At 41.7% G+C, this 16,054-nt stretch overlaps 1 protein-coding gene across 3 annotated transcripts in view; it reads left to right on the forward strand.

Moving 5' to 3' along the window:
• The first annotated feature begins 7,026 nt into the window (after positions 1-7,026).
• Positions 7,027-16,054, forward strand: part of FNIP2 (folliculin interacting protein 2) — a 90,089-nt gene continuing 81,061 nt past the window's right edge. For all 3 annotated transcript variants that reach the window (XM_073341493.1, XM_073341496.1, XM_078852495.1), the window contains exon 1: positions 7,027-7,331. In XM_073341493.1, the coding sequence (XP_073197594.1) occupies positions 7,237-7,331 (95 nt within the window). In that variant the 5' untranslated portion in view covers positions 7,027-7,236. The remainder of the gene's footprint in view (positions 7,332-16,054) is intronic.

The following is a 16,054-nucleotide window of genomic DNA, read 5'->3' on the forward strand; positions in this document are numbered from 1 at the left end:
GTGCCAGCCAGACACTAATAGAGTGTGGGGACAGTAGTTCCAAGATCAAAAGATAAAACGAAGTAGAACGGTCTGTCACTGGTGTACTAATGACACAGGGTCATGATAATTTTGAGTGCCTTTATATAAATGTTGAACAGAAGAGTATTGAGCTCCACAAGGACCATACAGCTGGAAGAAAGAACAGTCATCCTTCACCATTTGGGAACAATTGGAAAGGAGTGAGTGGAACCAGTCTAAGACAACTCCATCTTTCTAAGCCAGGTCATGCAGCTGTGTCAGTAATTTCACATGCTCAAAGGACACCAAAACCTTGAGTCATCAGATATCTGGCCTCAATCCATTGGCCTAAGGAGATCTCCGACCATTACAATTAATATTGTTTCTATGTCACGACCTGGGCTGAAACCTAACTAGGTGATGTTCAGGTCCAGGTAGGTGAGTGGTTAGCTGTTTGTGATGATGGCAACAACTTGTCATTTATCTTTCCCAGAAATGATCTCAACCAGGCAGTAGTTGGCCAACATGCTTGTGTGCAGAACAGATTTTTTTGAGCAGAGGTCTGACTAAAGTTTTTCTGAGAGGTGCTGGTAACTTTTCCTCTGGAAGAGTCATTAACAATGTCTTCCAGGAGAGCATTTAGGCAGTCCCTGCAGTATTTCACTAGCTGGTGGAAGGGAGGGAGTGGGTCCAGTTAGCATGTGGTCAATACTTTATTATTACGTTACTATAATTTATATTACCATAGTGTCTATAGGTCACAATGTGCTAGGCGCTGTACAGACATAGAAAAAGACAATCACTGCCTCAAAAAGCCTATAATCTAAGATTCTTAATAGACAAGACAAACAAAGAGTGGTAGAAAGGAAGTATTATAGCCCTTATTTTTACAGATGGAGAACCAAAGAAAAGAGAAATTAAATGTCTTTCCCATAGTCATACAGGAAGACTGGAGGTAGATCTGGGATTTGAATTAAGATATCTGAAGGTCTAGTCAAGTAACTTAACCACAAGATCATCCTTACTCAGTACAGTGATTGTATGATCACCACCTCTTAGGACATCGGTTTATATGCATTGACAGATAGTGGAACATTTGTAAATAGATTCTGGAAAGAATACTGAGTTATGTTCTGATTAAATGAATGCATGAGATTCTACATGAAATTTACAAGTAAATAATTATTTTAAATTGACATAAGGTGTCTCCAAGTAGTAAAACTATTGACCTTTGTGAGCCTTATTTTCATTTGAAATAAGAATTTAGGAACTACATCTCTAGGCCCATATTCATTAGCTCTGTTGATTAGTGAAATTAATTATTGGAAGTATTTTGAAGATGAAGCAGTAGCTGATTTGCTTGCTGAGCTGCTTTATCCATGTTTAACTTCAAATGCTTAATTTTCTGTATGTATAGCAATAAGGGACCAATCCAACTCTCACTGCAGTAAATCAGAGTCTTTCTATTGGATAAGCACTTAAAATTTTCAATATGTATTAAAAATCTTCCCCTCCACTGTCCACAACCTCTTGCCCTTCCTTTCTCGTCCAGGTGTAACTCTTTCTCCACCTGAGCAAGTCAATTATTGCTAACATCTGAAGAAGAGAAGTCTTGCTCTGATGGGTCTCATAAGATCAGTCAGAGAAGAGCCCTCTTTACATCACGTAGAATTTATACATCAACCAACCCAATTAAAAAAAATCCTGCTCTTCTACCCTCCTTAACTAAGGAATCTGACCTTGGGATGGATATAAATATATAATTTAATCACAGTAATCCTCATTATAGACCATACATTTTAGGGCTGGAAGGGACCATTATTATGATCAACTAGTCTAACCTCCTACATAATATTTCTTGAACTTCATCAGAAAGAAAGTGGCTGTGATAGAGTTAGGGAGCTCTGAGCTGTAGGAGGCCTGTTAGGGCTACCCCAATGCAGAGGATGGGAGGTATCAAAGGGAAGTCATTCAGCAAAGGGAAACAAATATGCAGCCCCCTCTGTCTCATTTCTGACCATATTTCCCCCCCAACCAGCTCTTTGCCCTGTTCCCCATTCAATATCCCAGCTCCCTCCATATCCCCCCACTTCAGGAGAGAGGTTATGAGTGTTATTGCTACATTGCCATGCATGTTCCTCTAATAATATATCACCAAACTTCCTTTCTCCCCTCCCAGCAAATACCTCCATAAGACCCCAGTACTGGCCCCATAAAGCAGGACAGTTCCTGCCCCAGCAAACTGGAAGTACTGTTGTGATGAACCTCCTGGAGTGTGAGCAGAATCAATCTCTTTCTGTAGGCGAGATAGTCAAAATTATGGTGAAAGGGATTTAATCTGGACACTATTTGGCTTGCTTATTTTTCTTGCATATTGTGTCTATTTTTCCTTTGTTTTATACTAATTTTCCATTAAAAAGGGAAAGCATTTCAATATCAGCCTCCACATCCTGAAAAAGGGAGCAAAGGTGATACTTCCTGTCACACAGTTTTTTGGAGATGAAGGCTGGCATGATACTAACTGTGACTGAATTTTTCACACCAGTAAGAGTCTTATATAAACCATGAATTTCCTAGAGTGGAACTAGGTATTTACATCGAGAGAAAAACAAACACATTTCAAGGAATTAGTGTTCTCTTTACTTGATAACATTTTGTACAGAATATATAAAGTTGAACTCTGTTTAAAACTTGACATTCAGACTCTACAGTTGGGCACCATCACTTTAACTGATGAAAGAACACAATGCCCTCTATAATAAACATTTCATTAATCTTTCTTGTCAAAAAGCATTCAGGGGAAAAAAGCTGTATAAGACAGATTCTCTCTCATTGTCTTGGTTGGTACAGCTAACTTGTACAAAATATCAGAGTTCAGGAATAACCCTAGCATTTTTCCTCTTCTTCTCCACGGGTCTTTGATCATGATGAAATTGTTACACACTAGGATTTCTGTCTATTAAATATAGTTATTTTTTTTCATTCCTTTATTCTTTATTAGACTGTGAACCTGCATTTGACATAGGGAAGAAAAGTTTAAGCTGTAAGGGCTTGATTCTGCAAGAGGCTGAGCTCTCTGGCCCAGTTCAGCAAAGCACATGCTTAACTTTAAGAATGTGAGTAGTTTTATTGACTTTAATAGGATTAATCATGCTTAAAGTTAAGCACATGCTTAAGTGTCTCATTTGATTGAGGCAGAGCACTTAGCAGGATGCAGGAGTGAACCCTAACTGAAAAATATGTAGTGGTTCAGGAGAGTACCATGTGAACTCAAGTGCTAAAAGAGAGAAAGACATTTCTAGATGGATTTTAAAAAGGAAAAATCTTTGAAAATCTTGCCTTGCAGTTCACTGACAAAGGGGGTTGTTTGGCTCCTAGCAGGATTTAGAGAAACTGTCATTAAACTGAATTCAGATGTATCTGGTACGTCCTAAACTTGTGAGGTAATTTAAAAAAGAAAACCCACCTATGGCATGTTGGAGTAAAACTCAAAGAGGAAGGATGGGCTAAAAAGGTTAAAGGGAAAGTTATGCATTTATCCTCTACCCGTTTTCAGATGTCCTGACCTCTAGAGAAAAAAAGGTGCAAGGAAAAATGAGACTGCCTGATAATGTGTATAAATGATGGGATGGCTTTCAGAAGATTATAAATGCTCACCTTTTACAGCTATGCATTTTCTTAGTTTCTTTCTCCTCCACCCCCACCACACTATTCAATATTTAGATTGCAGTGATTAAAAGAAGACATATCTAATAAACCTTTTTGTTGATTTTTAATATTAGAGACTGTTAATGAACAAGTGCTTTATTCTATACATCATTGGTGTTTCAGAACCACTCTGCTAAGATAATTACTTCAGAGGATCATATCCCTTTAAAAATTCTTTCACTTTTAACTGGGTATGTTCTTTACGTAAAAGACAGTGAAACTGTTCGTCTATATCATAGCAACACACCTTGCTACCACATTAGCCAAGAGGGTGGGAAAGGTTGCTGCAGCAACAGCATGTTATATAATACTCCATTCAACCAAGAATGAGTAAGCTACTTTGTAGCGGGAAGGGGGGAGTTATTTTCTACAGTCCCCAGCTCTTTGCTGCTGGCAGCTTGTCTAGCTGCTTGCATGATATAATACATTCTTTGTGGCGGTGATATTTCCTAAATTGATCATATTTTATTCAGTATTTTTGAAGTGCCAAGAAAAATTGTATTTCATTATTTTTACAGTGCCCAAAATGTGCTATGTGCTTTAGAGAACACATAAAAAGATATGGCCCCATCCTCAAAGTCTTTTATAAAATATACATCACCATATCAAACAATTAGATCGCTTTTTGTAAACACTTCTCTGGTTAATTGAAACTCTGGACTAACTAAAGATAAAGGTATCTTCTGAGTTTACTCATAGGTTGAGCTCTTGTGAAGCTCCTAAGCTCCTCCGTAGATCCTGCAAAGCTTAGCTTTGACTGTGAATAGTTTAGAAGCTCTGCAGAGCTGAAACCTAAGTGGTGTGCTCAGGATTCAGAGACAGCAGCCAAAGGCATCAGCCCTAATAGAACTGGAAGTTTCTTACGCGCCTGGCTTCAGGCTGGGAAAGACAGGTATGTATTTCAGGGGACATGGTTCCTTCCCTGCACTGTCCTAGGTGCAGAACCTAGCTCCTAAGCTTTGTAGGAATGGAGGTTCTGAAGAGTTACTCTCCTGTGAAACTTAGGAGCTCTGCAGAGTTTAACAGGTTTTTGATTATCCAAGCCTCCAGTTATCGAAAAGTTTTGGGTGACAACCTATCAGCGCCATAGTTTACTGATGGGGACACAGATGCTACCTTCATAAAGACTAGCTTCTCTTCTGACGGAAGAGTGTCATCAGATAGTCTCTTATAGTAAACAGGGTGTATAGTAAACTCTGGATAGATTCTATGGATATGTGTTTATTTTTAATCTATCACATTTCTATTTACGTATTCTCCTGGTCTCTGGAAAAGCCCTTCTGCTTCACAACCTGTTAAATTTTATCAGCAAGTGGCCTATTTTTTGTTCCACTTTACTTGCTCATGTTTTGCACCTATATGTATGTGAAGAAGCTACCCATCTTTCTTGCCACTTATACTTTACTTCCTAACTCTGTCCACCTTGCCTGAAAAGCATGTGACAGTGCACGATGGTTGTGGAAGTTGGTCCCCAATCCGGTGCTCAGTGTGCAGCTTCATTTACTTCATAATTATTCAGAAATTGCCATTGGAAGTTTGAAAGGGCCCAGCAGTGTCTGTATATGTTGGTACCAAACTGAGATGACAGTCACTGTCACACATACAAACACAAACCACTGTGAACCAGTTTTGTACCAAGCATCAACCCTCATGTAGACTAGAGCCCGCAGTCTTTGCAACAGCAAAAGTTGCTTGAGAACTTTATGGAAGAGACATAGTCCACTATTCAGGGATTAGATGCCTACATTAAAGATCATCCAAGTAGTGCCTATTGTTGGCTATGGGAGCAGCTGCTTATGTGCCCTAGTATCTTGAGATATCATAACTGTATATATACAGAGTTTGAACTGATTGGGGTAGAGTTAGTTGGCAAGAGAAAGAAATCTCATTTCCTTTTCTGTGGAACATCTTATTTCTCTCTCAGTTCTATGAAATATCCCTGCCAGCCACAATGACTTTCATCTTGGGCTCATATAGACATTTCTGAAAAGGTTCTCCTGTATTATTTAACTTTGTTTTTGCTTTTGGAATAGCACTAAACGGCATGAGGTTTCCAAAAAATGGGGAAGATGTTACTGGATCCTCTTCAAAAGCTTTTCCCAATCCCATATGCACATACCACTAGTCCTTCTACAAGGCTCTTCACCTCTCTGAAAATCAGTCAGGACAAGAATTAGCCTGTGGCCTCATCATGGGTGCAAAGAGGAGGAAGGTGCAAGACTGCACCAGGGCCCAGTACCTCTCTTTGGGGAAGTGCAGGGACTGCTTACTTCAATTGCCCACACTGAGCCAAACTGCCCCCCAAAAATCAGCCCCATGTCTTTTCCTGTAGTAGACTGTGGAGCTGGCTATATGCAAAAAAGGTAGCATATCACACCTTTCTAACCCATTTTTGAAGGATAAGTAATTAAAAGAATGTGGGCAATAAGACGTGTGCCAAACAAAACCACCCAAAACAACCCTCCCACCATAACCCCCAACAGAACGGTGGCATCAGGTAATCAGATTATTTCACCTGTGAACAAAACAAACCATGAAAAAGCAGAAATGAACAAAGCAACAAAGGCCCCAATCCTGCAGAGTCCCAATGGGAATACTCAAATGGTAAAATTAAGTATATGCCTAATCAACAAATGAGGGCCAAAGTTTGGATCCTTGATAAACAGATAAGATGGCATTTCCTCAGTCTTTGGATCAGCGATCTCTGTCAGTCTGTTACAGAGAGAAGGGCTAGAAGAAAAAAATAATCCCAAAGTCTCCAAATTCAGGATCTGGACTTGTTCTGTTACAGAGAAAGGGCCCAATGGCAAAGCTTGGATCTGAACATTCACAAAATTCAATGGACTTTTTGAATCCAGGGATTTGGTTTGGGCTATCTCTGATTTTAGGGAACATGTGCAAATCCGCCCAATAAACCAGAGATTTTTCAATAGCAACAAAAAACAAATACAAAAAACCCTCTCTTTTGTTAGGTCAGTTTGTGCATAATTTTTAATAATTTACTTCACTGAGAGGAAACCTCCCTGGGAACTGGGAAGGGAGAGAAATCTGATAAAATATTTGTTGGAAAGAATCAGAAATCCTATCCTTACTCCTCTTCCGCCCAACCCCTTATTCAAACACCCCAACCTCAGAGGACTGGGAAACAGGGCTCGTGTCCCTTTAACTCTGGCTCTTGACCACGTGTCGGGGGAAGGCTTGGAATCCCGAGTATCCAATGGAGAACGTTCCATGGATGTTGCGCGTTCAGATCCCAGGATTCCGGGCTGAGAGGGGCTTGTCCTGCGAGAGGGAGCTGTCAGCGCCTCTGGGCGAGGGGTTTAGTCAGATGATTGGCTGTGTCCTCCCTTGCTGGGAGTGGGGACGCTGAGCCAGCCGTAGCCTCCGTTCCCTCCTGCGTGCAATGCCGGGCGGCCACGCTGCAGCGGGGATGCTGCCCCCGCCGCTCTTACTATCGCCAGCCAGCTGAGCTTGCGCTACCCACTGGGGCTCCTGTGAATACGGGCGGCGGTAACAGCAAGCAGCAGCATGGCTCCTACTCTGCTCCAGAAGCTATTCAACAAAAGGGGCAGCAGCTCGGCTTCTCCCCCTAGCAGGGCACCTAAGGAAGGACCTGCCTTTAGGTGAGAAACTGTTTCCTTCATGCCAGGGATATTACTAAAAGGACATTATCCAAGGGGTAGGGGAGCCTTATTGGAGGCAAGAAAGGAAGCCCTGTGCAGGGGCACCCGCAGGAACGAAGGGGTGTGTACATTTCCCCGGAGCCAGCCGGAGCGCGCGCACCCCCTCCTCCCCCCAGCTTTTGTCATTTTTGATCACCCTGGTATCAGTCTGTTCTCGTTCACACAGTGCTTTAGAAACGTGAAGCGCTTTAAGAACTTGGTATAATTCTTATTGGTAATAGTTTGCTTCAGTACTTTTGATTTAAAGCCAGCTAGAGAGTTAGTGCCTCTGTTGGGGAATATTCTGCAATTTTAGATTGGCCTCTGATCTAATAGGTTTGCAGAAATAGCTTTTAGAAATGGCTGAGATTTCCACAAGACCAGACACTTACACATGTTAGGGAGCTATTTCATTACAAGCCTTCTGTACAAAAGTCATTTTGTTAAGCATTAATGTTGTGCTACCCTGTTCTGTGTGGATGTCTGAGTTCCGGTGCTAGCTACCTTTCAGGGTCTTACATTGGGTAAATGAGCTTTAACTGTGATGGATCTTGGGGTGTGGTCACTCACAGTTTGGACATCTGCCCCAGACCATCTTTCCTCACTGTGAAAGAAGGTCTATAACCTTTATTCTCTGGATTTTTCAGTGTAATCGGTATCAGACATAACAGCCTAATCTTCAGTCTTCTATCTAGAGTGTTTCTCAGTCCTTCGGGATTGTCCTTAAAATCTCCAGACTTTTGAGCAAGTTACAACTGCTGTAAGTAGCATGGCCACAGGTGCTGTAACTATGAATATGATTGAGTGGGCAGCAAAACTGACAGTTATTGAGTCTCAGTGTGGACCAGATTAATTAAAAATTGGGAATATAATGTGTTCCCGAGTTAAACAAAATGGTTTGATGTCACTTCTACTACTACACTTAAATAGTGCAGGAAAACACATGCAAAAGAGTAGTGGGGGCAGAGAACCAGGTGAAAATTATTGTTCCCATATAGCTGCTTTCTCTCTGCTGTCTTCTGCTTCTTTTTCTTCTCTTTGATGTCTCAGCCATTTTGTCTGGATTTCAAATCTCCTCATATGCATAAACTGCTATAGTTTTTAATACCAGCCTCCAAATAAAATAATACAGGAAACATTCTGCCTTCATCTTTCTTAGTGTTTGTGTCTTATTACTTGCGTAATTTGAATTAACATCTCTTCTTTTTAAAATATGAGTTGAAATGTATCTTACCTTGAATACCTTGAATTCAGGGTTTCATCTTTTGTTTCCTCTGATTGTGTGGAACAGCTGCATGCCTTCCACTGCTTTAGGTGCTTATGATTTCATGAACTTTTGCACATGAAACGTATCGGGATTCCTTTAGAGGCTTGGATGTGTAATCCTGATTTGGTGATGGCGTTAAAAAAAATGAACAACTTGCTTAGAATATGGTCCGTATGGGTTATTTAAGTGACAAGATTCTGGATCCTTTTTCTATATCTTATCTGGTCACAAGACCAGGGTAGCCATGGCAAGTGAAGTAAATGGTATTGCGTCTGTGTCCATCCAAATCTTCACGTGACTACTCACCATGACTCGCTTGGTCTTGTGAGTAGATAGCATATAGAAATGGATAAGATTCCTGACTTTCACTTCCTGAAATGCTAAGAATGCTGTGAGGAGTGAGACTAGGAGTAAAAACAAACAAACAAAAAGATCCTATTCAACAAGTGACTTAATGCAAGCACAGGGGATCACCAACATAGAACCTCTCTTTGACATCAGAGGTGCTCTGCTTGAATCAAATGTCATCCGCTTGAAACAAATTGCAGGATCAGAGCCAACATTGGGTAATGTCAGATCTGAATTATATATCCAGAGTCTAAAGTGATTGCTGTAAATGTTATGAATCACTGGCAATCTAACATGATTGCCACATTATTTCTAGAGTGTTGCTAGTGGATTGGGAAGACTTAAAATGGCCAGGCCCAGAATTCATTGTACCTTAAATCATAATGCAGACAAAAGCCTTGTGGTACTGGGAGGCATGGAAAAGAGTGAAAGCATGTGTTATGTACTTGTCCAGAATTATTCTTAATTTAAAATTTATGCCTTAATGTATATTGCTTTGGACCAAAAGTACAAAAACCAATTAAGGTGCAAATCCATTTGCAGGGATTTAATTTTAATTAAAATGTCCCCAGGTCTACGTTTACGGTCCTGATCCTGCAAGGAGCTCCAGGTGGGCAGACTCCTGCACAGAGTCCAACTGAAGTCAATAGGAGCCTATCAGCATGGAGCTCCTTGCAGCATCGGTGCCAGTAGTAAGGTATTATTTATTTTATTTTATTTACTATACTGGGGTTTTTTTGAGGCTACTGAATTTCAGTTTAGAATATTGAAATATTGTGTTAAATTCAGAAAACTCTAACTTTTTATTAACAAATTATTCATATATTATGCCTTTTAGGATTGTATGCACTTGTTCTGCAGTTCTATCTCTTCTCCTGTCCCCCAATTATTTTTTTGGTTTTCACTTCTATCTTTTTTTATTATGTTCTGGGGTTATATACCTATTTCTCTCTCTCTCTCTCTCTCCTTCATCCCTCCCCCCTCCCCCCATGGAATATTTAAATCCTCAACACTCCCATTCTTAAATGAATGTATGCTGGTAATGCATGGTTCACAGTTCTATTCCCGTACACAACCCACACTTCTTCATTTAATGTGGGTCTTTGCTTTTTTTTAACTGAACCCTCAAATCCCAGCCTTCCTGAAAACCCTTAATGTCATCTGCTACTGAATTTCAAAGGATGAGCTGTGACAGCCAACACTAAATATTCTGGAGGTACATCTTCGATTCGGTGGCTTTTAGCTCAACACAATTCAGCAGAAAGTTCATTGGGAAAGATCTTTGTACTAATGGGGACATGTGGCTGAAACTGGCTGGGGAGACAAGGGGATGTTTTCTATTTTTACCTCTCCTCCAGTCTCTGACCCTTACATTCCTGTGTCTGTCTTTACAGTTTCTCCTGGCGCTCCTAAGCAGATGCTGTAAAATTGATACAATATTTGTAAATTTCACCTCTTTCCACAGGGTTTCAGCCATGAAACTGACTAGAGTCTTGTTACCTTCACTCTACTGCTGAGAAAGTGATGAACAAGCAGAGCACCTGAAATTGTTTATGGCAGTGAATGCATGTATGTTTACCTGCCTTGTGGGCAGGTGACATAAGAACGGCCATACTGGGTCAGACCAAAGGTCCATCTAGCCCAGTATCTTGTCTTCCAACAGTGGCCAATGCCAGGTACCTCCAAGGGAATGAACAGAACAGGTAATCACCAAGTGATCCATCCCTTGTCACCCATTCCCAGCTGCTGGCAAACAGAGGCTAGGGACACCATCCCTACCCATCCTGGCTAATAGCCATTGAAGGACCTATCCTCCATGAACTTACCTAGTTCGTTTTTGAATCCTGTTATAGTCTTGGCCTTCACAAAATCCTCTGGCAAGGAGTTCCACAGGTTGACAGTGCATTGAATGAAAAAATACTTCCTTTTGTTTGTTTTAAACCTGTTGCCTGTTAATTTCATTTGGTGACCCCTAGTTCTTGTGTAATGAGAAGGAGTAAATGTGTGCATTCAGTGCAAGAAGATCATGGCCCTCAGTGACCAAGTGCAGGCTCTGGAGACCAGAGTGGCTGAACTGGAGGAGCTCAGGGAGATAGAGGAGTACATGCATAAGACTTTCCAGGACACAACAGAGCATGTCCACCCCTAGTCTGAAAGCCTCTACACTATTAAGGCGGATGAAGGAGAACATCAAACTGGAGCAGAGGGAAATGATTCCCTTTATTGGGACTCTCTTTCCAGATGATGTCATAGTATTATGTCATCCTCTTGCACTGACAATACTTCTCTGGAGGAGGGGACTTATGGTATTAGGAAGATGCAGGTAATAGTAATGGTGGATTCAATTTTTAGAAATATAGATAGTTGAGTTTGTGATGACTGGGAGAACCGAATGATGAATTGCCTGCTGGTTGCAGGCCTCTCAAGACATCTAGACAGGTTTATGTGTGGTGCTGGGGAGGAGCCGGTGGCTGAGGTACATGTAGGTATGAATGACATAGGGAAAGATAGGAGAGAGGTCCTGGAGGCCAAATTTAGTCTGCTAGGTAAGAGATTAAAATCCAAGATCTCCATGGTAGCATTCTCTGAAATGCATCCAGTCTAAGGTACAGGGCCAGTAAGACAGGTAGAACTGCAGGGTCTCAGTGTGTGAATGAGATAGTGGTGCTCTGAGGGATTTAGGAATTGGGGAACCTTTTGGGAAAGGAGGAGCTTATACAGTATGGGCTATACCAGGGGTAGCCAAACCGTGGCTTGTGAGCCCCATGCAGCTCTTTTACAGTTAAAGTGCAGCTCGTGGGGCCCCCCCATGTCATCGTCCCCCCATTTTCCACCTATCCAATGGTGGGGGAGCTCAGGGCTTCTGCAGTGGGGTGGTGGGGCTAGGGGCTTCTGCCAGAGATGACTGCTGCCTGCTGGGGGGAGGAGGGGAAAACACAATTTAAAGGTTTGCCTCCCCCAACAGCTTGAGTCACACACCCCCAGACCTCCCTTCTTACACTCAGCAGCCCCTTCTTGCTGTTCCTAGGTGTTTGCCATGGCCTCTCCATGCAGAACTAACACCTGGAACCGCAGGGAGGGGCTGCTGCTTTACCTCCAAAGGGAGAGGCAGCAGCAAAAGCAGCGGCTCTACTTGTAACTCCCAGCTGTTTGCCTCTGCCTCTCCCCGGAGCCACAGCTTGCCAGCTCCAGCAACTGCCATGCAGGGAGGAGGCCCAGTGACACCATGTGACTGAGTGCGGCCAACAAACCCTGGCAAAAATTGGCGGGCACATGATTTCACGTGCCCCAAGACAGCCCTCCCTGCGGGGCTGAAGCCCCAAGCCCCGGCAGGCACTTCCCACGGGGCTGAAACCTGAGCAGGCGCACACCAGCTCTTGAACTTCTGAAGATTGTCATATGTAGCTCAGAGGGTCAATAAGTTTGACCGCCCCTGGGCTATACCTAAACCAAAACGGAGCCAGATTGCTGGCATGTAAAATTAAAAAGATCATAGAGGAGGTTTTAAACTAGGGGCTGGGAAAGAGTCAACAGGTATGGAGGAGCACGCGGTTCAGAGAGAGACATCCCTTAGGGGAGGATTTATTAAAGGGAAAACTCTATATCTTAGTAAAGAGGATAGAAGTTGATAAAGTTTAGGTAGGAACTGAAGAGAAACAGTCAAACAACAGAGTCCCCTTCATTTATATTACATGAAGGCAAACAACTAAAAATTGACAGACTTTATAAATGCTTGTATACAAACGCTAGAAGTCTAAATGCTAAGATTTTGTGAACTAAAATCACCCTTTGTACCAGATGACTGGCAGATACCTAATATAATGCTAAAAGAACAAGGCGTATTTGTGGCACCTTATAGACTAACAAATTTATTTGGGCATAAGCTTTCTTGGGCGAAACCCACTTCATCAGATGCATGCACTGGAAAATACAGTAGGAATATATATATATACACACACACACAACATGAAAAAATGGGGGTTGCCATACCAACGCTAACGAGAGTAGTCAATTAAGGTGGGCTATTATCAGCAGGAGAAAAAAAACTTTTTTAGTGATAATCAGGATAGCCCATTTCAAACAGTTGACAAGAAGGTGTGAGTAATAGTAGGGGAAAAATTAGCATGGGGAAATAGTTTTTAGTTTGTGTAATGACTCATCCACTCCCAGTCTTTAGTCAAGTTAATTTAATGGTGTCCAGTTTGCAAATTCATTCAAGTTCAATAAGAAACTGCAGGAGTCTGTTTTTGAAGTTTTTTTTTGTTGAAGAATTGCGACTTTTAGATCTGAAATTGAGTGTCCAGAGAGGTTGGAAGTGTTCTCCGCTGGTTTTTGAATGTTATAATTCTTGATGTCTGATTTGTGTCCATTTATTCTTTTGCGTAGAGACTGTCCAGTTTGGCCAATGTACGTGGCAGAGGGGCATTGCTGGCATATATCACACTGGTAGATGTGCAGGTGAACAAGCCCTTGATGGTGTGGCTGATGTGATTAGGTCCTATGATGATGTCCCTTAAATAGATATGTGGACAGAGTTGGCAATGGGCTTTGTTGCAAGGATAGGTTCCTGGGTTGGTGTTTTTGTTGTGTGGTTGCTGGTGAGCATTTGCTTCAGGTTGGGGGCTGTCTGTAAGCGAGGATTGGCCTCTCTCCCAAGATCTGTAAGAGTGAGGGATCGTCCTTCAGAATAGGTTGTAGATCCTTGATGATGTGCTGGAGAGGTTTTAGTTGGGGGCTGAAGGTGACGGCTAGTGGCGTTCTGTTATTTTCTTTGTTGGGCCTGTCCTGTAGTAGGTGACTTCTGGGTACTCTTCTGGCTCTGTCAATCTGTTTCTTCACTTCAGCAGGGTGGGTATTGTAGTTGTAAGAATGTTTGATAGAGATCTTGTAGGTGTTTGCCTCTGTCTGAGGGATTGGAGCAAATGCAGTTGTATCTTAGAGCTTGGCTGTAGACAATGGAACGTGTGATGTGGTCTGGATGAAACCTGGAGGCATGTAGGTAAGTATAGTGATCAGTAGGTTTCCGGTATAGGGTGGTGTTTATGTGACCATCGCTTATTAGCACTGTAGTGTCCAGGAAGTGGATTTCTTGTGTGGACTGGTCTAGGCTGAGGTTGATGGTGGGATGGAAATAGTTGAAATCATGGTGGAATTCCTCAAGGGCGGCTTTTCCATGGGTCCAGATGATGACATCTTCATCAATATAGCGCAAGTAGAGTAGGGGCATTAGGGGACAAGAGCTGAGGAAGCGTTGTTCTAAGTCAGCCATAAAAACGTTGGCATACTGTGGAGCCATGTGGGTACCCATAGCAGTGCTGCTGACTTGAAGGTATATATTGTTCCCAAATGTGAAATAGTTGTGAGTGAGGACAAAGTTCAGCGACCAGGTTTGCTGTGATATTATCAGGGACACTGTTCCTGATGGCTTGTAGTCCATCTTTGTGTGGAATATTGGTGTAGAGGGCTTCTACATCCTACATCCCCATGCTAATTTTTCCTCTACTGTTACTCACACCTTCTTGTCAACTGTGTGAAATGGGCCATCCTGATTATCCCTACAAAAGTTTTTTTTTCTCCTGCTGATAATAGCTCACCTTGATTGATTACTCTCGTTAGAGTTAGTATGGCAACCCCCATTTTTTCATGTTCTGTGTGTGTGTGTGTATATATTTGTGTGTATATATTCCTACTGTATTTTCCAGTGCATGCATCTGATGAAGTGGGTTTCACCCACGAAATCTTATGCCCAAATAAATTTGTTAGTCTTTAAGGTGCCACAAGTACTCCTCGTTCTTTTTGCTGATACAGACTAACACGGCTACCACTCTGAAACCTAATATAATGCTGATTTAAAAAAAAAGTCTCCAGTGGCAATCATAAAAATTACAGTCCAGTAAGTCTAACTTCAGTACCAAGCAAATCGGCTGAAATTATAGTAAAGAACAGAATTATCAGAAACATAGATGAACCTGATATGTTGGGGAAAAAGCTTTGGTGTGGCATGATTTTCCTTCACAAATCTATTAAAATTATTGGAGGGAGTCAACAAACATGTGGACAAGGATGATCCAGTGGATATAGTGTACTTGGATTTTCAGAAAGCCTTTGATAAAGCCTCCCACCAAAGACTCTTAAGCAAAGTAAAGAGTCATAGGATAAGAGGGAAGGTCCTCTCATGGATGAGTAACTGGTTAAAAGATAGGAAACAAAGGGTAGAAATAAAGTTTGTTTTCACAATAGAGAGAGGCAAATAGTGGGGATTCCCAGGGATCTGTACTGGGAGTAGTGCTGTTCAGCATATTCATAAATGATCTGAAAAAAGAGGTAAACAGTGAGGTGGCAAAGTTTGAAGATAATACAAAATTACTCAAAATAGTTAAGTCCAAAGCAGACAGCGCAGAGTTACGAAAGGGTCTCATACAGTTGGGTGACTGGGCAAGGAAATGGCAGATGAAATTCAGTGTTGATAAATGCAAAGTAGGGCACATTGGAAAACATAATCCAACTATACATACAAACTGGTGGGGTCTAAATTAGCTGTTACCACTCAAAAGAGGTCTTAGAACTATCCTTGATGACTCCATGAAAATATCTATTCAATGTGCAGTAACACTCAAAAAAAGCTAACCATGTTAGAAACCATTGGGAAACGGATAGAAAACAAGACAGAAAATATCTTAATGCCACTGTATAAATCCACCTTGAATACTGTGTTCAGTTCTGGTCGCCCCATCTCAAAAAAGATATATTAGAATTGGAAAAAGTACTGAGAAAGGCAACAAAAAAGATTAGGGCTATGGAAAAGCTTCCAAATGAGGAGAGAGAAAAACAAACCGGGACTCTTAGAAAAGAGATGACTCAGGGAAGATGTGATAGAGGTCTGTAAAATCTTGAATGGTGTGGAGAAGATAAATATGGAAGTATTATTTTCCCCTTCATGTAACGCAAGAACCAGGGGTCGCCCAATGAAATGAATAGGCAGCAGGTTTAAAACAAACAAAAGAAATACTTCTTCATAGAACATACAGTCAACCTGTTCAATTCATTGCCAGGGGATGTGTGAAAGCCA

Source organism: Lepidochelys kempii, chromosome 4 (assembly GCF_965140285.1).
Source record: "Lepidochelys kempii isolate rLepKem1 chromosome 4, rLepKem1.hap1, whole genome shotgun sequence".
Classification (NCBI taxonomy): Eukaryota; Metazoa; Chordata; order Testudines; family Cheloniidae; genus Lepidochelys; species Lepidochelys kempii.